General features: G+C 31.0%; 1 protein-coding gene across 3 annotated transcripts in view; it reads right to left on the bottom strand.

Annotated features, from left to right (window-relative positions):
* The window catches only part of LOC142664716 (uncharacterized), a 36,567-nt gene extending 17,164 nt beyond the window's left edge, over positions 1–19,403 (bottom strand). Inside the window, exon 1 of one of the 3 annotated variants that reach the window (XM_075843992.1) lies at positions 19,303–19,403. Coding sequence is in view for 1 of the 3 variants with exons in the window: in XM_075843994.1 (XP_075700109.1) it covers positions 19,303–19,309 (7 nt within the window). In the remaining 2 variants the exon portion in view is untranslated. Of the gene's footprint in view, positions 1–19,094; positions 19,198–19,302 lie in introns of those variants that run through there. The other 2 variants (XM_075843994.1, XM_075843993.1) reach the window with 2 other exon arrangements.
* Between the last annotated feature and the right edge of the window lie 7,243 nt (positions 19,404–26,646).

Raw genomic sequence — 26,646 nt, 5'->3', positions numbered from 1 at the left:
TAATGTAGTGTTATAGTAATGTAGTATTATAGTAATGTAGTGTTATAGTAATGTAGTATTATAGTAATGTAGTGTTATAGTAATGTAGTGTTATAGTAATGTAGTGTTATAGTAATGTAGCGTTATAGTAATGTAGTGTTATAGTAATGTAGTGTTATAGTAATGCAGTGTTATAGTAATGTAGTGTTATAGTAATGTAGTGTTATAGTAATGTAGTGTTATAGTAATGTGGTGTTATAGTAATGTAGTGTTTATAGTAATGTAGTGTTATAGTAATGTAGTGTTATAGTAATGTAGTGTTATAGTAATGTAGTGTTATAGTAATGTAGCGTTATAGTAATGTAGCGTTATAGTAATGTAGTGTTATAGTAATGTAGTATTATAAGTAATGTAGTGTTATAGTAATGTAGTATTATAGTAATGTAGTGTTATAGTAATGTAGTGTTATAGTAATGTAGTGTTATAGTAATGTAGTGTTATAGTGATGTAGTGTTATAGTAATGTAGTGTTATAGTAATGTAGTATTATAGTAATGTAGATTATTATAGTAATGTAGTATTATAGTAATGTAGTGTTATAGTAATGTAGTATTATAGTAATGTAGTGTTATAGTAATGTAGTGTTATAGTAATGTAGTGTTATAGTAATGTAGTGTTATAGTAATGTAGTGTTATAGTAATGTAGTGTTATAGTAATGTGTATTGTTATAGTAATGTAGTGTTATATAGTAATGTAGTGTTATAGTAATGTAGTGTTATAGTAATGTAGTGTTATAGTAATGTAGTGTTATAGTAATGTAGTGTTATAGTAATGTAGTATTATAGTAATGTAGTGTTATAGTAATGTAGTGTTATAGTAATGTAGTGTTATAGTAATGTAGTGTTATAGTAATGTAGTATATAGTAATGTAGTATTATAGTAATGTAGTATTATAGTAATGTAGTGTTATAGTAATGTAGTGTTATAGTAATGTAGTGTTATAGTAATGTAGTGTTATAGTAATGTAGTGTTATAGTAATGTAGTGTTATAGTAATGTAGTGTTATAGTAATGTAGTGTTATAGTAATGTAGTGTTATAGTAATGTAGTGTTATAGTAATGTAGTGTTATAGTAATGTAGTGTTATAGTAATGTAGTGTTATAGTAATGTAGTATTATAGTATGTAGTATATAGTAAGTAGTGTTATAGTAATGTAGTGTTATAGTAATGTAGTGTATAGTAATGTAGTATTATAGTAATGTAGTATTATAGTAATGTAGTGTTATAGTAATGTAGTATTATAGTAATGTAGTGTTATAGTAATGTAGTGTTATAGTAATGTAGTATTATAGTAATGTAGTGTTATAGTAATGTAGTGTTATAGTAATGTAGTATTATTATAGTAATGTAGTATTATAGTAATGTAGATTATAGTAATGTATTTATAGTAGATGTAGTGTTATAGTAATGTAGTATGTATAGTAATGTAGTGTTATAGTAATGTAGTATATAGTAATGTGGTGTTATAGTAATGTAGTGTTATAGTAATGTAGTATTATAGTAATGTAGTGTTATAGTATGTAGTGTTATAGTAATGTAGTGTTATAGTAATGTAGTATTATAGTAATGTAGTATTATAGTAATGTAGTGTTATAGTAATGTAGTATTATAGTAATGTAGTGTTATAGTAATGTAGTATTATAGTAATGTAGTGTTATAGTAATGTAGCTATATAGTAATGTAGTGTTATAGTAATGTAGTGTTATAGTAATGTAGTGTGATAGTAATGTAGTGTTATAGTAATGTAGTGTTATAGTAATGTAGTGTTATAGTAATGTAGTGTTATAGTAATGTAGTATTATAGTAATGTAGTGTTATAGTAATGTAGTGTTATAGTAATGTAGTATATAGTAATGTAGTATTATAGTAATGTAGTATTATAGTAATGTAGTATATAGTATGTAGTGTTATAGTAATGTAGTGTTATAGTAATGTAGTGTTATAGTAATGTAGTATTATAGTAATGTAGTATTATAGTATGTAGTGTTATAGTAATGTAGTGTTATAGTAATGTAGTGTTATAGTAATGTAGTGTTATAGTATGTAGTATTATAGTAATGTAGTGTTATAGTAATGTAGTGTTATAGTAATGTAGTATTATAGTAATGTAGTATTATAGTAATGTAGTATTATAGTAATGTAGTGTTATAGTAATGTAGTGTTATAGTAATGTAGTATATAGTAATGTAGTGTATAGGTAATGTAGTGTTATAGTAATGTAGTGTTATAGTAATGTAGTGTTATAGTAATGTAGTGTTATAGTAATGTAGTATTATAGTAATGTAGCGTTATAGTAATGTAGCGTTATAGTAATGTAGTGTTATAGTAATGTAGTGTTATAGTAATGTAGTGTTATAGTAATGTAGTGTTATAGTAATGCAGTGTTATAGTGATGTAGTGTTATAGTAATGTAGTGTTATAGTAATGTAGTGTTATAGTAATGCAGTGTTATAGTAATGCAGTGTTATAGTAATGTAGTGATATAGTAATGTAGGGTTATAGTGATGTAGTGTTATAGTAATGTAGCGTTATAGTAATGTAGTGTTATAGTAATGTAGCGTTATAGTAATGTAGTATTATAGTAATGTAGTGTTATAGTAATGTAGTGTTATAGTAATGTAGTGTTATAGTAATGTAGTGTTATAGTAATGTAGTGTTATAGTAATGTAGTATTGTTATAGTAATGTAGTGTTATAGTAATGTAGTGTTATAGTAAGTAGTGTTATAGTAATGTAGTATTATAGTAATGTAGTATTATAGTAATGTAGTATTATAGTAATGTAGTGTTATAGTAATGTAGTGTTATAGTAATGTAGTGTTATAGTAATGTAGTGTTATAGTAATGTAGTGTTATAGTAATGTAGTGTTATAGTAATGTAGTGTTATAGTAATGTAGTGTTATAGTAATGTAGTGTTACAGTAATGTAGTGTTATAGTAATGTAGTGTTATAGTAATGTAGTGTTATAGTAATGTAGTGTTATAGTGATGTAGTGTTATAGTAATGTAGTATTATAGTAATGTAGTGTTATAGTAATGTAGTGTTATAGTAATGTAGTGTTATAGTAATGTAGTGTTATAGTAATGTAGTGTTATAGTAATGTAGTGTTATAGTAATGTAGTGTTATAGTAATGTAGTGTTATAGTAATGTAGTGTTATAGTAATGTAGTGTTATAGTAATGTAGTGTTATAGTAATGTAGTGTTATAGTAATGTAGTGTTATAGTAATGTAGTGTTATAGTAATGTAGTGTTATAGTAATGTAGTGTTATAGTAATGTAGTGTTATAGTAATGTAGTGTTATAGTAATGTAGTGTTATAGTAATGTAGTGTTATAGTAATGTAGTGTTATAGTAATGTAGTGTTATAGTAATGTAGTGTTATAGTAATGTAGTGTTATAGTAATGTAGTGTTATAGTAATGTAGTGTTATAGTAATGTAGTGTTATAGTAATGTAGTATATAGTAATGTAGTGTTATAGTAATGTAGTATATAGTAATGTAGTGTTATAGTAATGTAGTATTATAGTAATGTAGTGTTATAGTAATGTAGTATTATAGTAATGTAGTATTATAGTAATGTAGTGTTATAGTAATGTAGTGTTATAGTAATGTAGTGTTATAGTAATGTAGTGTTATAGTAATGTAGTGTTATAGTAATGTAGTGTTATAGTAATGTAGTGTTATAGTAATGTAGTGTTATAGTAATGTAGTGTTATAGTGATGTAGTGTTATAGTAATGTAGTGTTATAGTAATGTAGTGTTATAGTAATGTAGTATATAGTAATGTAGTGTTATAGTAATGTAGTATATAGTAATGTAGTGTTATAGTAATGTAGTATTATAGTAATGTAGTGTTATTATAGTAATGTAGTGTTATAGTAATGTAGTGTTATAGTAATGTAGTGTTATAGTAATGTAGTATTATAGTAATGTAGTATTATAGTAATGTAGTGTTATAGTAATGTAGTGTTATAGTAATGTAGTGTTATAGTAATATAGTGTTATAGTAATGTAGTGTTATAGTAATGTAGTGTTATAGTAATGTAGTGTTATAGTAATGTAGTGTTATAGTAATGTAGTGTTATAGTAATGTAGTGTTATAGTAATGTAGTGTTATAGTAATGTAGTGTTATAGTAATGTAGTGTTATAGTAATGTAGTGTTATAGTAATGTAGTATTATAGTAATGTAGTATTATAGTAATGTAGTATTATAGTATGTAGTGTTATAGTAATGTAGTGTTATAGTAATGTAGTGTTATAGTAATGTAGTGTTATAGTAATGTAGTGTTATAGTAATGTAGTATATAGTAATGTAGTGTTATAGTAATGTAGTATATAGTAATGTAGTGTTATAGTAATGTAGTATTATAGTAATGTAGTGTTATAGTAATGTAGTATTATAGTAATGTAGTATTATAGTAATGTAGTGTTATAGTAATGTAGTGTTATAGTAATGTAGTGTTATAGTAATGTAGTGTTATAGTAATGTAGTGTTATAGTAATATAGTGTTATAGTAATGTAGTGTTATAGTAATGTAGTGTTATAGTAATGTAGGGTTATAGTAATGTAGTGTTATAGTAATGTAGTGTTATAGTATGTAGTGTTATAGTAATGTAGTGTTATAGTAATGTAGTATTATAGTAATGTAGTATTATAGTATGTAGTATTATAGTAATGTAGTGTTATAGTAATGTAGTGTTATAGTAATGTAGTGTTATAGTAATGTAGTGTTATAGTATGTAGTGTATAGTAATGTAGTATTATAGTAATGTAGTATTATAGTAATGTAGTGTTATAGTAATGTAGTGTTATAGTAATGTAGTGTTATAGTAATGTAGTGTTATAGTAATGTAGTGTTATAGTAATGTAGTGTTATAGTAATGTAGTGTTATAGTAATGTAGTGTTATAGTAATGTAGTGTTATAGTAATGTAGTGTTATAGTAATGTAGTGTTATAGTAAATGTAGCGTTATAGTAATGTAGTGTTATAGTAATGTAGTGTTATAGTAATGTAGTGTTATAGTAATGTAGTGTCTATAGTAATGTAGTATTATAGTAATGTAGTGTTATAGTAATGTAGTGTTATAGTAATGTAGTGTTATAGTAATGTAGTGTTATAGTAATGTAGTGTTATAGTAATGTAGTGTTATAGTGATGTAGTGTTATAGTAATGTAGTGTTTATAGTAATGTAGTGTTATAGTAATGTAGTGTTATAGTAATGTAGTGTTATAGTATGTAGTGTTATAGTAATGTAGTATTGTTATAGTAATGTAGTGTTATAGTAATGTAGTGTTATAGTAATGTAGTGTTATAGTAATGTAGTGTTATAGTAATGTAGTGTTATAGTAATGTAGTAGTATTATAGTGTATTATAGTAATGTAGTATTATAGTAATGTAGTGTTATAGTGATGTAGTGTTATAGTAATGTAGTGTTATAGTAATGTAGTGTTATAGTAATGTAGTAGTATTATAGTAGTATTATAGTAATGTAGTATTATAGTAATGTAGTGTTATAGTGATGTAGTGTTATAGTAATGTAGTGTTATAGTAATGTAGTGTTATAGTAATGTAGTGTTATAGTAATGTAGTGTATAGTAATGTAGTGTTATAGTAATGTAGTGTTATAGTAATGTAGTATTATAGTAATGTAGTATTATAGTATGTAGTATTATAGTAATGTAGTGTTATAGTAATGTAGTGTTATAGTAATGTAGTGTTATAGTAATGTAGTGTTATAGTAATGTAGTGTTATAGTAATGTAGTGTTATAGTAATGTAGTGTTATAGTAATGTAGTGTTATAGTAATGTAGTATTATAGTAATGTAGTGTTATAGTAATGTAGTATTATAGTAATGTAGTGTTATAGTAATGTAGTGTTATAGTAATGTAGTGTTATAGTAATGTAGTGTTATAGTAATGTAGTGTTATAGTAATGTAGTGTTATAGTAATGTAGTGTTATAGTAATGTAGTATTATAGTAATGTAGTGTTATAGTAATGTAGTGTTATAGTATGTAGTGTTATAGTGATGTAGTGTTATAGTAATGTAGTGTTATAGTAATGTAGTGTTATAGTAATGTAGTGTTATAGTAATGTAGTATTATAGTAATGTAGTATTATAGTAATGTAGTGTTATAGTAATGTAGTGTTATAGTAATGTAGTGTTATAGTAATGTAGTGTTATAGTAATGTAGTGTTATAGTAATGTAGTGTATAGTAATGTAGTATTATAGTAATGTAGTGTTATAGTAATGTAGTGTTATAGTAATGTATTGTTATAGTAATGTAGTGTTATAGTAATGTAGTGTTATAGTAATGTAGTGTTATAGTAATGTAGTATATAGTAATGTAGTGTTATAGTAATGTAGTGTTATAGTAATGTAGTGTTATAGTAATGTAGTATTATAGTAATGTAGTGTTATAGTAATGTAGTGTTATAGTAATGTAGTGTTATAGTAATGTAGTGTTATAGTGATGTAGTGTTATAGTAATGTAGTGTTATAGTAATGTAGTGTTATAGTAATGTAGTGTTATAGTAATGTAGTGTTATAGTAATGTAGTGTTATAGTAATGTAGTGTTATAGTAATGTAGTGTTATAGTAATGTAGTGTTATAGTAATGTAGTATTATAGTAATGTAGTATTATAGTAATGTAGTATTATAGTAATGTAGTGTTATAGTAATGTAGTGTTATAGTAATGTAGTGTTATAGTAATGTAGTGTTATAGTAATGTAGTGTTATAGTAATGCAGTGTTATAGTATGTAGTGTTATAGTAATGTAGTGTTATAGTAATGTAGTGTTATAGTAATGTAGTGTTATAGTAATGTAGTGTTATAGTAATGTAGTGTTATAGTAATGTAGTGTTATAGTAATGTAGTGTTATAGTAATGCAGTGTTATAGTAATGTAGTGTTATAGTAATGTAGTGTTATAGTAATGTAGTGTTATAGTAATGTAGTGTTATAGTATGTAGTATATAGTAATGTAGTGTTATAGTAATGTAGTATTGTTATAGTAATGTAGTGTTATAGTAATGTAGTATTATAGTAATGTAGTGTTATAGTAATGTAGTGTTATAGTAATGTAGTGTTATAGTAATGTAGTGTTATAGTAATGTAGCGTTATAGTAATGTAGTGTTATAGTAATGTAGTGTTATAGTAATGCAGTGTTATAGTAATGCAGTGTTATAGTAATGTAGTGTTATAGTAATGTAGTGTTATAGTAATGTAGTGTTATAGTAATGTAGTGTTATAGTAATGTAGTGTTATAGTAATGTAGTGTTATAGTAATGTAGCGTTATAGTAATGTAGTGTTATAGTAATGTAGTATTATAGTAATGTAGTATTATAGTAATGTAGTGTTATAGTAATGTAGTGTTATAGTAATGTAGTGTTATAGTAATGTAGCGTTATAGTAATGTAGCGTTATAGTAATGTAGCGTTATAGTAATGTAGTGTTATAGAATGTAGTGTTATAGTAATGTAGTGTTATAGTAATGTAGTATTATAGTAATGTAGTGTTATAGTAATGTAGTGTTATAATGTAGTATTATAGTAATGTAGTGTTATAGTAATGTAGTGTTATAGTAATGTAGTGTTATAGTAATGTAGTGTTATAGTAATGCAGTGTTATAGTAATGTAGTGTTATAGTAATGTAGTGTTATAGTAATGTAGTGTTATAGTATATGTAGTATTATAGTAATGTAGTGTTATAGTAATGTAGTATTATAGTAATGTAGTGTTATAGTAATGTAGTGTTATAGTAATGTAGTATTATAGTAATGTAGTGTTATAGTAATGTAGTGTTAATAGTAATGTAGTGTTATAGTAATGTAGTGTTATAGTAATGTAGTGTTATAGTAATGTAGTGTTATAGTAATGTAGTGTTATAGTAATGTAGTATTATAGTAATGTAGTGTTATAGTAATGTGGTGTTATAGTAATGTAGTGTTATAGTAATGTAGTGTTATAGTAATGCAGTGTTATAGTAATGTAGTATTATAGTAATGTAGTGTTATAGTAATGTAGTGTTATAGTAATGTAGTATTATAGTAATGTAGTGTTATAGTAATGTGGTGTTATAGTAATGTAGTGTTATAGTAATGTAGTGTTATAGTAATGCAGTGTTATAGTAATGTAGTGTTATAGTAATGTAGTGTTATAGTAATGTAGTGTTATAGTAATGTAGTATTATAGTAATGTAGTGTTATAGTAATGTAGTGTTATAGTAATGTGGTGTTATAGTAATGTGGTGTTATAGTAATGTAGTGTTATAGTAATGTAGTATTATAGTAATGTAGTATTATAGTAATGTAGTATTATAGTAATGTAGTGTTATAGTAATGTAGTGTTATAGTAATGTAGTGTTATAGTAATGCAGTGTTATAGTAATGTAGTGTTATAGTAATGTAGTGTTATAGTAATGTAGTGTTATAGTAATGTTAGTGTTATAGTAATGTAGTGTTATAGTAATGTAGTGTTATAGTAATGTAGTGTTATAGTAATGGAGTGTTATAGTAATGTAGTGTTATAGTAATGTAGTGTTATAGTAATGTAGTGTTATAGTGATGTAGTGTTATAGTAATGTAGTGTTATAGTAATGTAGTGTTATAGTAATGTAGTGTATAGTAATGTAGTATTATAGTAATGTAGTGTTATAGTAATGTAGTGTTATAGTAATGTAGTGTTATAGTAATGTAGTGTTATAGTAATGTAGTGTTATAGTAATGTAGTGTTATAGTAATGTAGTGTTATAGTAATGTAGTGTTATAGTAATGTAGTGTTATAGTAATGTAGTGTTATAGTATGTAGTGTTATAGTAATGTAGTGTTATAGTAATGTAGTGTTATAGTAATGTAGTGTTATAGTAATGTAGTGTTATAGTAATGTAGTGTTATAGTAATGGAGTGTTATAGTAATGTAGTGTTATAGTAATGTAGTGTTATAGTAATGTAGTGTTATAGTGATGTAGTGTTATAGTAATGTAGTGTTATAGTAATGTAGTGTTATAGTAATGGTAGTGTATAGTAATGTAGTATTATAGTAATGTAGTGTTATAGTAATGTAGTGTTATAGTAATGTAGTGTTATAGTAATGTAGTGTTATAGTAATGTAGAGTTATAGTAATGTAGTGTTATAGTAATGTAGTGTTATAGTAATGTAGTGTTATAGTAATGTAGTATTATAGTAATGTAGTGTTATAGTAATGTAGTGTTATAGTAATGTAGTGTTATAGTAATGTAGTGTTATAGTAATGTAGTGTTATAGTAATGTAGTGTTATAGTAATGTAGTATTATAGTAATGTAGTGTTATAGTAATGTAGTGTTATAGTAATGTAGTGTTATAGTAATGTAGTGTTATAGTATGTAGTGTTATAGTAATGTAGTGTTATAGTAATGTAGTGTTATAGTAATGTAGTGTTATAGTAATGTAGTGTTATAGTAATGTAGTGTTATAGTAATGTAGTGTTATAGTAATGTAGCGTTATAGTAATGTAGTGTTATAGTAATGTAGTGTTATAGTAATGTAGTGTTATAGTAATGTAGTGTTATAGTAATGTAGTGTTATAGTAATGTAGTGTTATAGTAATGTAGTGTTATAGTAATGTAGTGTTATAGTAATGTAGTGTTATAGTGATGTAGTGTTATAGTAATGTAGTATTATAGTAATGTAGTGTTATAGTAATGTAGTGTATAGTAATGTAGTATATAGTAATGTAGTGTTATAGTATGTAGTGTTATAGTAATGTAGTGTTATAGTAATGTAGTGTTATAGTAATGTAGAGTTATAGTAATGTAGTGTTATAGTAATGTAGTGTTATAGTAATGTAGTGTTATAGTAATGTAGTGTTATAGTAATGTAGTGTTATAGTAATGTAGAGTTATAGTAATGCAGTGTTATAGTAATGTAGTGTTATAGTAATGTAGTGTTATAGTAATGTAGTATATAGTAATGTAGTATTATAGTAATGTAGTGTTATAGTAATGTAGTGTTATAGTAATGTAGTATATAGTAATGTAGTGTTATAGTAATGTAGTATAGTAATGTAGTGTTATAGTAATGTAGTGTTTATAGTAATGTAGTGTTATAGTAATGTAGTGTTATAGTAATGTAGTGATATAGTAATGTAGTGTTATAGTAATGTAGTGTTATAGTAATGTAGTGTTATAGTAATGTAGTGTTATAGTAATGTAGTGTTATAGTAATGTAGTGTTATAGTAATGTAGTGTTATAGTAATGTAGTGTTATAGTAATGTAGTGTTATAGTAATGTAGTGTTATAGTAATGTAGTGTTATAGTAATGTAGTGTATAGTAATGTAGTGTTATAGTAATGTAGTGTTATAGTAATGTAGTGTTATAGTAATGTAGTATTATAGTAATGTAGTGTTATAGTAATGTAGTGTTATAGTAATGTAGTATATAGTAATGTAGTATTATAGTAATGTAGTGTTATAGTAATGTAGTGTTATAGTAATGTAGTGTTATAGTAATGTAGTGTTATAGTAATGTAGTGTTATAGTAATGTAGTGTTATAGTAATGTAGTGTTATAGTAATGTAGTGTTATAGTAATGTAGTGTTATAGTAATGTAGTGTTATAGTAATGTAGTGTTATAGTAATGTAGTGATATAGTAATGTAGTGTTATAGTAATGTAGTGTTATAGTAATGTAGTGTTATAGTAATGTAGTGTTATAGTAATGTAGTGTTATAGTAATGTAGTGTTATGTAATGTAGTGTTATAGTAATGTAGTGTTATAGTAATGTAGTGTATAGTAATGTAGTGTTAGTAGTAATGTAGTGTTATAGTAAGTAGTATTATAGTAATGTAGTGTTATAGTAATGTAGTGTTATAGTAATGTAGTGTTATAGTAATGTAGTGTTATAGTAATGTAGTGTTATAGTAATGTAGTGTTATAGTAATGTAGTATTATAGTAATGTAGTGTTATAGTAATGTAGTGTTATAGTAATGTAGTATTATAGTAATGTAGTGTTATAGTAATGTAGTGTTATAGTAATGTAGTGATATAGTATGTAGTATTGTTATAGTAATGTAGTGTTATAGTAATGTAGTGTTATAGTAATGTAGTGTTATAGTAATGTAGTGTTATAGTAATGTTAGTATATAGTAATGTAGTGTTATAGTAATGTAGTGTTATAGTAATGTAGTGTTATAGTAATGTAGTGTTATAGTAATGTAGCGTTATAGTAATGTAGTGTTAGTAATGTAGTGTTATAGTAATGTAGTGTTATAGTAATGTAGTGTTATAGTAATGTAGTGTTATAGTAATGTAGTGTTATAGTAATGTAGTGTTATAGTAATGTAGTGTTATAGTAATGTAGTATTATAGTAATGTAGTGTTATAGTAATGTAGTGTTATAGTAATGTAGTGTTATAGTAATGTAGTGTTATAGTAATGTAGTGTTATAGTAATGTAGTGTATAGTAATGTAGTGTTATAGTAATGTAGTGTTATAGTAATGTAGTGTTATAGTAATGTAGTGTTATAGTAATGGTAGTGTTATAGTGATGTAGTGTTATAGTAATGTAGTGTTATAGTAATGTAGTGTTATAGTAATGTAGTGTTATAGTAATGTAGTGTTGTTATAGTAATGTAGTATTATAGTAATGTAGTATTATAGTAATGTAGTGTTATAGTAATGTAGTGTTATAGTAATGTAGTGTTATAGTAATGTAGTGTTATAGTAATGTAGTGTTATAGTAATGTAGTGTTATAGTAATGTAGTGTTATAGTAATGTAGTATTATAGTAATGTAGTGTTATAGTATGTAGTATTATAGTAATGTAGTGTTATAGTAATGTAGTGTTATAGTAATGTAGTGTTATAGTAATGTAGTGTTATAGTAATGTAGTATTATAGTAATGTAGTATATAGTAATGTAGTATATAGTAATGTAGTGTTATAGTAATGTAGTATTATAGTAATGTAGATTATAGTAATGTAGTATATATATGTAGTATATAGTAATGTAGTGTTATAGTAATGTAGTGTTATAGTAATGTAGTGTTATAGTAATGTAGTGTTATAGTAATGTAGTGTTATAGTATGTAGTGTTATAGTAATGTAGTGTTATAGTAATGTAGTGTTATAGTAATGTAGTGTTATAGTAATGTAGTGTTATAGTAATGTAGTGTTATAGTATGTAGTATTATAGTAATGTAGTATTATAGTAATGTAGTGTTATAGTAATGTAGTGTTATAGTAATGTAGTGTTATAGTAATGTAGTATATAGTAATGTAGTGTTATAGTATGTAGTATTATAGTAATGTAGTGTTATAGTAATATAGTGTTATAGTAATGTAGTGTTATAGTAATGTAGTATATAGTAATGTAGTGTTATAGTAATGTAGTGTTATAGTAATGTAGTGTTATAGTAATGTAGTATTGTTATAGTAGTGTAGTGTTATAGTAATGTAGTGTTATAGTAATGTAGTGTTATAGTAATGTAGTGTTATAGTAATGTAGTGTTATAGTAATGTAGTGTTATAGTAATGTAGTGTTATAGTAATGATAGTGTTATAGTAATGTAGTGTTATAGTAATGTAGTGTTATAGTATGTAGTGTTATAGTAATGTAGTATTATAGTAATGTAGTATTATAGTAATGTAGTGTTATAGTAATGTAGTGTTATAGTATGTAGTATTATAGTAATGTAGTGTTATAGTAATGTAGTATTATAGTATGTAGTGTTATAGTAATGTAGTATTATAGTAATGTAGTGTTATAGTAATGTAGTGTTATAGTAATGTAGTGTTATAGTAATGTAGTGTTATAGTAATGTAGTGTTATAGTAATGTAGTGTTATAGTAATGTAGTGTTATAGTAATGTAGTGTTATAGTAATGTAGTGTTATAGTAATGTAGTGTTATAGTAATGCAGTGTTATAGTAATGTAGTATTATAGTAATGTAGTGTTATAGTAATGTAGTGTTATAGTAATGTAGTGTTATAGTAATGTAGTGTTATAGTAATGTAGTGTTATAGTAATGTAGTATTATAGTAATGTAGTGTTATAGTAATGTAGTGTTATAGTAATGTAGTGTTATAGTAATGTAGTGTTATAGTAATGTAGTGTTATAGTAATGTAGTGTTATAGTAATGTAGTGTTATAGTAATGTAGTGTTATAGTAATGTAGTGTTATAGTAATGTAGTATTATAGTATGTAGTGTTATAGTAATGTAGTGTTATAGTAATGTAGTGTTATAGTAATGTAGTATTATAGTAATGTAGTGTTATAGTAATGTAGTGTTATAGTAATGTAGTGTTATAGTAATGTAGTGTTATAGTAATGTAGTGTTATAGTAATGTAGTGTTATAGTAATGTAGTATTATAGTAATGTAGTGTTATAGTAATGTAGTGTTATAGTAATGTAGTATTATAGTAATGTAGTGTTATAGTAATGTAGTATTATAGTAATGTAGTGTTATAGTATGTAGTATTATAGTAATGTAGTGTTATAGTAATGTAGTGTTATAGTAATGTAGTGTTATAGTATGTGTAGTGTGTAGTAATGTAGTGTTATAGTAATGTAGTGTTATAGTAATGCAGTGTTATAGTAATGTAGTATTATAGTAATGTAGTGTTATAGTAATGTAGTGTTATAGTAATGTAGTGTTATAGTAATGTAGTGTTATAGTAATGTAGTGTTATAGTAATGTAGTATTATAGTAATGTAGTGTTATAGTAATGTAGTGTTATAGTAATGTAGTGTTATAGTAATGTAGTGTTATAGTAATGTAGTGTTATAGTAATGTAGTGTTATAGTAATGTAGTGTTATAGTAATGTAGTGATATAGTAATGTAGTGTTATAGTAATGTAGTGTTATAGTAATGTAGTGTTATAGTAATGTAGTGTTATAGTAATGCAGTGTTATAGTAATGTAGTGTTATAGTAATGTAGTGTTATAGTAATGTAGTGTTATAGTAATGTAGTGTTATAGTAATGTAGTGTTATAGTAATGTAGTATTATAGTAATGTAGTGTTATAGTAATGTAGTTAGTAGTGTTATAGTAATGTAGTGTTATAGTAATGTAGTGATATAGTAATGTAGTGTTATAGTAATGTAGTGTTATAGTAATGTAGTATTATAGTAATGTAGTGTTATAGTAATGTAGTATTATAGTAATGTAGTGTTATAGTAATGTAGTGTTATAGTAATGTAGTGTTATAGTAATGTAGTGTTATAGTAATGTAGTATTATAGTAATGTAGTATTATAGTAATGTAGTGTTATAGTAATGTAGAATATAGTAATGCAGTGTTATAGTAATGTAGTGTTATAGTATGTAGTGTTATAGTAATGTAGAATATAGTAATGTAGTGTTATAGTAATGTAGAATATAGTAATGTAGTGTTATAGTAATGTAGTGTTATAGTAATGTAGTGTTATAGTAATGTAGTGTTATAGTAATGTAGTGTTATAGTAATGTAGTGTTATAGTATGTAGTGTTATAGTAATGTAGTATTATAGTAATGTAGTATTATAGTAATGTAGTGTTATAGTAATGTAGAATATAGTAATGCAGTGTTATAGTAATGTAGTGTTATAGTAATGCAGTGTTATAGTAATGTAGATATATAGTAATGTAGTGTTATAGTAATGTAGTGTTATAGTAATGTAGTATTGTTATAGTAATGTAGTATTGTTATAGTAATGTAGTGTTATAGTAATGTAGAATATAGTAATGTAGTGTTATAGTAATGTAGTGTTATAGTAATGTAGTATTATAGTAATGTAGTGTTATAGTAATGTAGTATATAGTAATGTAGTGTTATAGTAATGTGTGTTATAGTAATGTAGTGTTATAGTAATGTAGTGTTATAGTAATGTAGTATTATAGTAAGTGATTAGTAATGTAGTGTTATAGTAATGTAGAGTTATAGTAATGTAGTGTTTATAGTAATGTAGTGTTATAGTAATGTAGTGTTATAGTAATGTAGTGTTATAGTAATGTAGTGTTATAGTAATGTAGTGTTATAGTATGTAGTGTATATTATAGTAATGTAGTGTGTATAGTAATGTAGTGTTATAGTAATGTAGTGTTATAGTAATGTAGTGTTATAGTAATGTAGTGTTATAGTATGCAGTGTTATAGTAATGTAGTGTTATAGTAATGTAGTGTTATAGTAATGTAGTGTTATAGTAATGTAGTATTATAGTAATGTAGTGTTATAGTAATGTAGTATTATAGTAATGTAGTGTTATAGTAATGTAGTATTATAGTAATGTAGTGTTATAGTAATGTAGTGTTATAGTAATGTAGTGTTATAGTAATGTAGTGTTATAGTAATGTAGTATTATAGTAATGTAGTATTATAGTAATGTAGTGTTATAGTAATGTAGTGTTATAGTAATGTAGTGTTATAGTAATGTAGTGTTATAGTAATGTAGTGTTATAGTAATGTAGTGTTATAGTAATGTAGTGTTATAGTGATGTAGTGTTATAGTGATGTAGTATTATAGTAATGTAGTGTTATAGTAATGTAGTGTTATAGTAATGTAGTGTTATAGTAATGTAGTGTTATAGTGATGTAGTGTTATAGTAATGTAGTGTTATAGTAATGTAGTGTTATAGTAATGTAGTATTATAGTAATGTAGTATTATAGTAATGTAGTGTTATAGTAATGTAGCGTTATAGTGATGTAGCGTTATAGTGATGTAGTATTATAGTAATGTAGTGTTATAGTAATGTAGTGTTATAGTAATGTAGTGTTATAGTAATGTAGTGTTATAGTAATGTAGTGTTATAGTAATGTAGTGTTATAGTAATGTAGTGTATAGTAATGTAGTGTTATAGTAATGTAGTGTTATAGTAATGTAGTGTTATAGTAATGTAGTGTATAGTAATGTAGTGTTATAGTAATGTAGGGTTATTATAGTAATGTAGTGTTATAGTAATGTAGTGTTATAGTAATGTAGTGTTATAGTAATGTAGTGTTATAGTAATGTAGTGTTATAGTAATGTAGTGTTATAGTAATGTAGTGTTATAGTAATGTAGTGTTATAGTAATGTAGTGTTATAGTAATGTAGTGTTATAGTAATGTAGTGTTATAGTAATGTAGTGTTATAGTAATGTAGTGTTATAGTAATGTAGTGTTATAGTAATGTAGTGTTATAGTAATGTAGTGTTATAGTGATGTAGTGTTATAGTAATGTAGTGTTATAGTAATGTAGTGTTATAGTAATGTAGTGTTATAGTAATGTAGCGTTATAGTAATGTAGTGTTATAGTAATGTAGTGTTATAGTAATGTAGTGTTATAGTAATGTAGTATTATAGTAATGTAGTGTTATAGTAATGTAGTGTTATAGTGATGTAGTGTTATAGTGATGTAGTGTTATAGTGATGTAGTGTTATAGTAATGTAGTGTTATAGTAATGTAGTGTTATAGTAATGTAGTGTTATTATAGTAATGTAGTGTTATAGTAATGTAGTGTTATAGTAATGTAGTGTTATAGTAATGTAGTGTTATAGTAATGTAGTGTTATAGTAATGTAGTGTTATAGTAATGTAGTGTTATAGTAATGTAGTGTTATAGTAATGTAGTGTTATAGTAATGTAGTGTTATAGTGATGTAGTGTTATAGTAATGTAGTGTTATAGTAATGTAGTGTTATAGTAATGTAGTGTTATAGTAATGTAGTGTTATAGTAATGTAGTGTTATAGTAATGTAGTGTTATAGTAATGTAGTGTTATAGTAATGTAGTGTTATAGTAATGTAGTGTTATAGTAATGTAGTGTTATAGTAATGTAGTGTTATAGTAATGTAGTGTTATAGTAATGTAGTATTATAGTAATGTAGTGTTATAGTAATGTAGTGTTATAGTAATGTAGTGTTATAGTAATGTAGTGTTATAGTAATGTAGTGTTATAGTAATGTAGTGGTATAGTAATGTAGTGTTATAGTAATGTAGTGTTATAGTAATGTAGTGTTATAGTAATGTAGTATTATAGTAATGTAGTGTTATAGTAATGTAGTGTTATAGTAATGTAGTGTTATAGTAATGTAGTGTTATAGTAATGTAGTATTATAGTAATGTAGTATTGTTATAGTAATGCGGTGTTATAGTAATGTAGCGTTATAGTAATGTAGTGTTATAGTAATGTAGTGTTATAGTAATGTAGTGTTATAGTAATGTAGTGTTATAGTAATGTAGTGTTATAGTAATGTAGTGTTATAGTAATGTAGTGTTATAGTAATGTAGTGTTATAGTAATGTAGTGTTATAGTAATGTAGTGTTATAGTAATGTAGTGTTATAGTAATGTAGTGTTATAGTAATGTAGTGTTGTAGAAGTAATGCGGCCCGTCAACTTCCCATTTTTTCTATATGTGGCCCACTTACCCGGCCGAGTATGAGACCCCTGATCTAAAGTGTCCTCCTGCCATAAAGTAACAGCCGCCGTGAAAATATGAACTTGGTCGGCCACAACGCTTAGGTAATCCCTGCTGTTCAACCGTCCAATCACAGGCATCAGAGGAACCGGGGCGGGCCCAGAAACCATTCCCCACCATCAGGGTATGATGTTCCCACGCCTTATATTCGGATGTTTTTCGCGGTTGTGCTATCCGCCGAGCGTATACGTTTTTTTTAAAATAAAAACGTGAACCACTGAAAACTTATACAAACCTGCTCCATTTCCTGTTTACGTGTTTTTTATAGCGTGTACGTTTAGCGGACATTCGTACGTCGGTCTAAGTTTCTGTCCGTTTTTTACATTAAAAAAAAGTATCGTTTTTTTTTTAAAGTGAACGCTGATACCGGACAGATTTACTGTATGTAAACGGATATAAACGTATAGCATGACATTTACAAACGTCGTCCATTGAGATCAATGCTAACAAAAAACGTCACGTCGCGTATACGTTTTTTCGAAGTACAGAATAGCGTAGCCGACTCCGATTTTCAATACTTTCAAAAACCAGTATCACAACGTAAACCACGACAAACGCGGACCGGACGTACGCTATTTTGGTCTACGCTCGACCCATTCTATGTGAACGTCAATTTATTAGCGTTTACGCTCCATTTTATTTATTTTTTCACAGCGCGCGGACGTGAGATTTTCTAAACCGTATCCGCTTTGCTGCTACTGGAATTTCCGCACACAATTCCAATGCGAAAATTCTGCCGCCGTTTACGCTCAGGGTCTGTTCACATGGAAAACCAAAAACGGACGCAAATTACGGAGCGGCTTTCAAGGAAAGACAGACCCTGATTTTCCGCCGTTTTTAAAGCTGATCGCGTTTTTAACGGCCGTTTTTCTATTAAGGCAATGAAAAACGGCTCAAGAAGTGACACGCACGTCTTTTTACGCGCCGTTATTTGAAAATGAAGCGTAAAATAACGCCACATCGGTACGGAACGCCATATTTCCATTGATATCAATGGGCAGATGTTTGTAGGCGTTCGCTTTCTGCGTCCGATTTTTCAGGGCATTTACTTATTTCGCCATAGACGGTCCTGTTTGGTTCAACAGAATCTGGCAATTCGGGTATTGCGGGCGTCACACTAATGCAAATATCGTCCACGTGACGGTCAACTTAAAGTGACCTAAATATGTACCGTTTTGGCGCAATTTATCTGTCCATAATACGGCCAAAAAACATGCAGACGCGGCGTTCGAAGCGGTCGTCAAATTGCTTGTTTATGGTTTAAAAAAAAAATACCAGTTTTATCCGCAAACCGTGACATTAATAAGGAATTTGACAATGGCGTTAAACTGCGATTTTTTTCAGTCCATGGGTCAATGGCATTACCCTAGCAGTAAAACTAGTCTTGCAACCAATCACAGCACAGCTTTCATTTTCCCACAGCAGGTTACGAAATAAAAGAAGCGCTGTGATTGGTTGCTGGGGGCAACCGTTTTGATAACGGTCCGCCATTATTCTGTATAGGCGATTATTGTCATGTCATGTTTCTATATGTGATGTATATAGCGCTGACGTATGACTACTGCCGCCATCTTAGATATGTGTGTGGATGTCGCAGCCAAAATCTTCAGGTGACGGAAAAGCCCGCGAACCTCCGAGGAAGCAGCAGGACACGGCTAGATATTACACCCGGCGGCGGTGTGTGGGTGTTTTCTCCTCGTCCATTAGATACGGAGCCGCCCGCCGATATTATTATTCTTATGTTTATTCTTATTATCATTCATGACGTAATGGCGGCGGTTGGCGGGACGGCTGGGCAGGGATGACGTCACGGCCGCGTCCCGCGCTGAGGTAACTTACCATCCATAGCGTCTTATAGCGCGGCACAGACGGCTGAGGTGATGGAGGGAAAACAACTTCCTGTTTCCAAGCCCCGCCCACAAAACGACCACACACTGAGCCGTCACGTGTCTTGGGGCTTTTTCACACGGCACGCTTTTTGCTGCGATTGTCACAAACTGATCAGTAAATTACACGTCAGACTCTCCTCACTGCAATTATCTGTATCCACCTCATCTCTAACCCGTACACCAAACGTGTGCGTTATATGTGACGTCATGTTCTCTAAAGCTGCAGCACACGTGAGAGGCTTAGATACAGTATCACACATGAGAGGCTTAGATACACAGCTCAGCAGACCATATCACACATGATAGGATTAGATATACAGCTCAGCAGACTGTATCACACATGATAGGATTAGATACAAAGCTCAGCAGACAGTATCACACATGACAGGATTAGATACACAGCTCAGCAGACAGTATCACACATGATAGGATTAGATACACAGCTCAGCAGACAGTATCACACATGATAGGATTAGATACAGTATCTCAGCAGACAGTATCACACATGATAGGATTAGATACACGGCTCAGCAGACAGTATCACACATGATAGGGTTAGATACACGGCTCAGCAGACAGTATCACACATGATAGGATTAGATACAGTGGCTCAGCAGACAGTATCACACATGATAGGATTAGATACAGGGCTCAGCAGACAGTATCACACATGATAGGATTAGATACATGGCTCAGCAGACAGTATCACACATGATAGGATTAGATACACAGCTCAGCAGACAGTATCACACATGATAGGATTAGATACAGGGCTCAGCAGACAGTATCACACATGATAGGATTAGATACACAGCTCAGCAGACAGTATCACACAGGATAGGATTAGATACACCAGCTCAGCAAACAGTATCACACATGATAGGATTAGATACACAGCTCAGCAGACAGTATCACACATGATAGGATTATATACACAGCTCAGCAGACAGTATCACACATGATAGGCTTAGATACACAGCTCAGCAGACAGTATCACACATGATAGGATTAGATACACAGCTCAGCAGACTGTATCACACATGATAGGATTAGATACACAGCTCGGCAGACAGTATCACACATGAGAAGATTAGATACACGGCTCAGCAGACAGTATCACACATGATCGGATTAGATACACAGCTCAGCGGACAGTATCACACATGATAGGATTAGATACACAGCTCAGCGGACAGTATCACACATGATAGGATTAGATACACAGCTCAGCAGACAGTATCACACATGATAGGATTAGATACACAGCTCAGCGGACAGTATCACACATGATAGGATTAGATACACAGCTCAGCAGACAGTATCACACATGATAGGATTAGATACACAGCTCAGCGGACAGTATCACACATGATAGGATTAGATACACCGCTCAGCAGACAGTATCACACATGATAGGATTAGATACACAGCTCAGCAGACAGTATCACATATGATAGGATTAGATACAGGGCTGAGCAGACAGTATCACACATGATAGGATTAGATACACAGCTCAGCAGACAGTATCACACATGATAGGATTAGATACACAGCTCAGTAGACAGTATCACACATGATAGGATTAGATACAAAGCTCAGCAGACAGTATCACACATGACAGGATTAGATACACAGCTCAGCAGACAGTATCACACATGATAGGATTAGATACACAGTTCAGCAGACAGTATCACACATGATAGGATTAGATACACGGCTCAGCAGACAGTATCACACATGATAGGATTAGATACACAGCTCAGCAGACAGTATCACACATGATAGGATTAGACACACAGCTCAGCAGACAGTATCACACATGATAGGATTAGATACAGTATCTCAGCAGACAGTATCACACATGATAGGATTAGATACACGGCTCAGCAGACAGTATCACACATGATAGGGTTAGATACAGTATCTCAGCAGACAGTATCACACATGATAGGATTAGATACACGGCTCAGCAGACAGTATCACACATGATAGGGTTAGATACACGGCTCAGCAGACAGTATCACACATGATAGGATTAGATACAGTGGCTCAGCAGACAGTATCACACATGATAGGATTAGATACAGGGCTCAGCAGACAGTATCACACATGATAGGATTAGATACATGGCTCAGCAGACAGTATCACACATGATAGGATTAGATACAGGGCTCAGCAGACAGTATCACACATGATAGGATTAGATACACAGCTCAGCAGACAGTATCACACAGGATAGGATTAGATACACCAGCTCAGCAAACAGTATCACACATGATAGGATTAGATACACAGCTCAGCAGACAGTATCACACATGATAGGATTATATACACAGCTCAGCAGACAGTATCACACATGATAGGCTTAGATACACAGCTCAGCAGACAGTATCACACATGATAGGATTAGATACACAGCTCAGCAGACTGTATCACACATGATAGGATTAGATACACAGCTCGGCAGACAGTATCACACATGAGAAGATTAGATACACGGCTCAGCAGACAGTATCACACATGATCGGATTAGATACACAGCTCAGCGGACAGTATCACACATGATAGGATTAGATACACAGCTCAGCGGACAGTATCACACATGATAGGATTAGATACACAGCTCAGCAGACAGTATCACACATGATAGGATTAGATACACAGCTCAGCGGACAGTATCACACATGATAGGATTAGATACACAGCTCAGCAGACAGTATCACACATGATAGGATTAGATACACAGCTCAGCGGACAGTATCACACATGATAGGATTAGATACACAGCTCAGCAGACAGTATCACACATGAAAAGATTAGATACACAGCCCAGCAGACAGTATCACACATGATAGGATTAGATACACAGCTCAGCAGACAGTATCACCCATGATAGGATTAGATACAGCAGCTCAGCAGACAGTATCACACATGATAGGATTAGATACACGGCTCAGCAGACAGTATCACACATGATAGGACTAGATACACGGCTCAGCAGACAGTATCACACATGATAGGTTTAGATACACAGCTCAGCAGACAGTATCACACATGATGGGATTAGATACACAGCTCAGCAGAGAGTATCACACATGATAGGATTAGATACACAGCTCAGCAAACAGTATCACACATGATAGGATTAGATACACAGCTCAGCAGACAGTATCACACATGATAGGATTAGATACACAGCTCAGCAGACAGTATCACACATGATAGGATTAGATACACAGCTCAGCAGACAGTATCACACATGATAGGATTAGATACACAGCTCAGCAGACAGTATCACACTTGATAGGATTAGATACACAGTTCAGCAGATAGTATCACACATGATAGGATTAGATACACAGCCCAGCAGACAGTATCACACAGGATAGGATTAGATACACAGATCAGCAGACAGTATCACACATGATAGGATTAGATACACCGCTTAGCAGACAGTATCACACACGATAGGATTAGATACAGCGGCTCAGCAGACAGTATCACACATGATAGGATTAGATACACAGCTCAGCAGACAGTATCACACATGATAGGATTAGATACAGCGGCTCAGCAGACAGTATCACACATGATAGGATTAGATACAGTGGCTCAGCAGACAGTATCACACATGATAGGATTAGATACATAGCTCAGCAGGCAGTATCACACATGATAGGATTAGATACAGGGACTCAGCAGACAGTATCCCACACGATAGGATTAGATACAGCGGCTCAGCAGACAGTATCACACATGATAGGATTAGATACACAGCTCAGCAGACAGTATCACACATGATAGGATTAGATACACAGCTCAGCGGACAGTATCACACATGATAGGATTAGATACACAGCTCAGCAGACAGTATCACACATGATAGGCTTAGATACACAGCTCAGCAGACAGTATCACACATGACAGGATTAGATACACAGCTCAGCAGACAGTATCACACATGATAGGATTAGATACACGGCTCAGCAGACAGTATCACACATGATAGGATTAGATACACAGCTCAGCAGACAGTATCACACATGATAGGATTAGACACACAGCTCAGCAGACAGTATCACACATGATAGGATTAGATACACAGACTGTATCACACATGATAGGATTAGATACAGCAGCTCAGCAGACAGTACCACACATGATAGGATTAGATACAGCGGCTCAGCAGACAGTATCACACATGATAGGATTAGATACACCAGCTCAGCAGACAGTATCAAATGATAGGATTAGATACACCAGCTCAGCAGGCAGTATCACACATGATAGGATTAGATACACAGCTCAGCAGACAGTATCACACATGATAGGATTAGATACAGCGGCTCAGCAGACAGTATCACACATGAGAGGCTTAGATACACAGCTCGGCAGACAGTATCACACATGATAGGATTAGATACACCGGCTCAGCAGACAGTATCACACATTATAGGATTAGATACAGCAGCTCAGCAGTCAGTATCACACGTGATAGGATTAGATACACAGCTCAGCATCACACATGATAGGATTAGATACACAGCTCAGCAGACAGTATCACACATGATAGGCTTAGATACACAGCTCAGCAGACAGTATCACACATGATAGGATTAGATAGAGTATCACAAATGATAGGATTAGATACACAGCTCAGCAGACAGTATCACACATGATAGGATTAGATAGAGTATCACACATGATAGGATTAGATACACGGCTCAGCAGACAGTATCACACATGATAGGATTAGATACACAGCTCAGCAGACAGTATCACACATGGTAGGATTAGATACACAGCTCAGCAGACAGTATCACACATGAAAGGATTAGATACACAGCCCAGCAGACAGTATCACACATGATAGGATTAGATACACAGCTCAGCAGACAGTATCACACATGATAGGATTAGATACAGCAGCTCAGCAGACAGTATCACACATGATAGAATTAGATACACGGCTCAGCAGACAGTATCACACATGATAGGATTAGATACACGGCTCAGCAGACAGTATCACACATGATAGGATTAGATACAGCAGCTCAGCAGACAGTATCACACATGATAGGATTAGATACACGGCTCAGCAGACAGTATCACACATGATAGGATTAGATACACAGATCAGCAGACAGTATCACACATGATAGGATTAGATACACCGCTTAGCAGACAGTATCACACACGATAGGATTAGATACAGCGGCTCAGCAGACAGTATCACACATGATAGGATTAGATACACAGCTCAGCAGACAGTATCACACATGATAGGATTAGATACAGCGGCTCAGCAGACAGTATCACACATGATAGGATTAGATACAGCGGCTCAGCAGACAGTATCACACATGATAGGATTAGATACATAGCTCAGCAGGCAGTATCACACATGATAGGATTAGATACAGGGACTCAGCAGACAGTATCCCACACGATAGGATTAGATACAGCGGCTCAGCAGACAGTATCACACATGATAGGATTAGATAGACAGCTCAGCAGACAGTATCACACATGATAGGATTAGATACACAGCTCAGCAGACAGTATCACACATGATAGGATTAGATACACAGCTCAGCAGACTGTATCACACATGCTAGGATTAGATACCCCGCCTCAGCAGACAGTATCACACATTATAGGATTAGATACAGGGATCAGCAGACAGTATCACACATGATAGGATTAGACACACAGCTCAGCAGACAGTATCACACATGATAGGATTAGATACACAGCTCAGCAGACTGTATCACACATGATAGGATTAGATACAGCAGCTCAGCAGACAGTACCACACATGATAGGATTAGATACAGCGGCTCAGCAGACAGTATCACACATGATAGGATTAGATACACCAGCTCAGCAGACAGTATCACATGATAGGATTAGATACACAGCTCAGCAGACAGTATCACACATGATAGGATTAGATACAGCGGCTCAGCAGACAGTATCACACATGAGAGGCTTAGATACACAGCTCGGCAGACAGTATCACACATGATAGGATTAGATACACGGCTCAGCAGACAGTATCACACATTATAGGATTAGATACAGCAGCTCAGCAGTCAGTATCACACGTGATAGGATTAGATACACAGCTCAGCATCACACATGATAGGATTAGATACACAGCTCAGCAGACAGTATCACACATGATAGGCTTAGATACACAGCTCAGCAGACAGTATCACACATGATAGGATTAGATAGAGTATCACAAATGATAGGATTAGATACACAGCTCAGCAGACAGTATCACACATGATAGGATTAGATAGAGTATCACACATGATAGGATTAGATACACGGCTCAGCAGACAGTATCACACATGATAGGATTAGATACACAGCTCAGCAGACAGTATCACACATGGTAGGATTAGATACACAGCTCAGCAGACAGTATCACACATGAAAGGATTAGATACACAGCCCAGCAGACAGTATCACACATGATAGGATTAGATACACAGCTCAGCAGATAGTATCACACATGATAGGATTAGATACAGCAACTCAGCAGACAGTATCACACATGATAGGATTAGATACAGCAGCTCAGCAGACAGTATCACACATGATAGGATTAGATACACAGCTCAGCAAGCAGTATCACACATGATAGGATTAGATACACAGCTCAGCAGACAGTATCACACATGATAGGATTAGATACACAGCTCAGCAGACAGTACCACACATGATAGGATTAGATACACAGCTCAGCAGACAGTATCACACGTGATAGGATTAGATACACAGTTCAGCAGACAGTATCACACTTGATAGGATTAGATACACAGTTCAGCAGATAGTATCACACATGATAGGATTAGATACACAGCCCAGCAGACAGTATCACACAGGATAGGATTAGATACACAGATCAGCAGACAGTATCACACATGATAGGATTAGATACACCGCTTAGCAGACAGTATCACACACGATAGGATTAGATACAGCGGCTCAGCAGACAGTATCACACATGATAGGATTAGATACACAGCTCAGCAGACAGTATCACACATGATAGGATTAGATACAGCGGCTCAGCAGACAGTATCACACATGATAGGATTAGATACAGCGGCTCAGCAGACAGTATCACACATGATAGGATTAGATACATAGCTCAGCAGGCAGTATCACACATGATAGGATTAGATACAGGGACTCAGCAGACAGTATCCCACACGATAGGATTAGATACAGCGGCTCAGCAGACAGTATCACACATGATAGGATTAGATACACAGCTCAG

The sequence above is a fragment of the Rhinoderma darwinii genome, chromosome 12 (genome assembly GCF_050947455.1).
Source record: "Rhinoderma darwinii isolate aRhiDar2 chromosome 12, aRhiDar2.hap1, whole genome shotgun sequence".
Taxonomy (NCBI): Eukaryota; Metazoa; Chordata; class Amphibia; order Anura; family Rhinodermatidae; genus Rhinoderma; species Rhinoderma darwinii.
The sequence above is the reverse complement of the archived record's forward strand: the minus strand, read 5'-3'. Positions and strand labels throughout refer to the sequence as shown.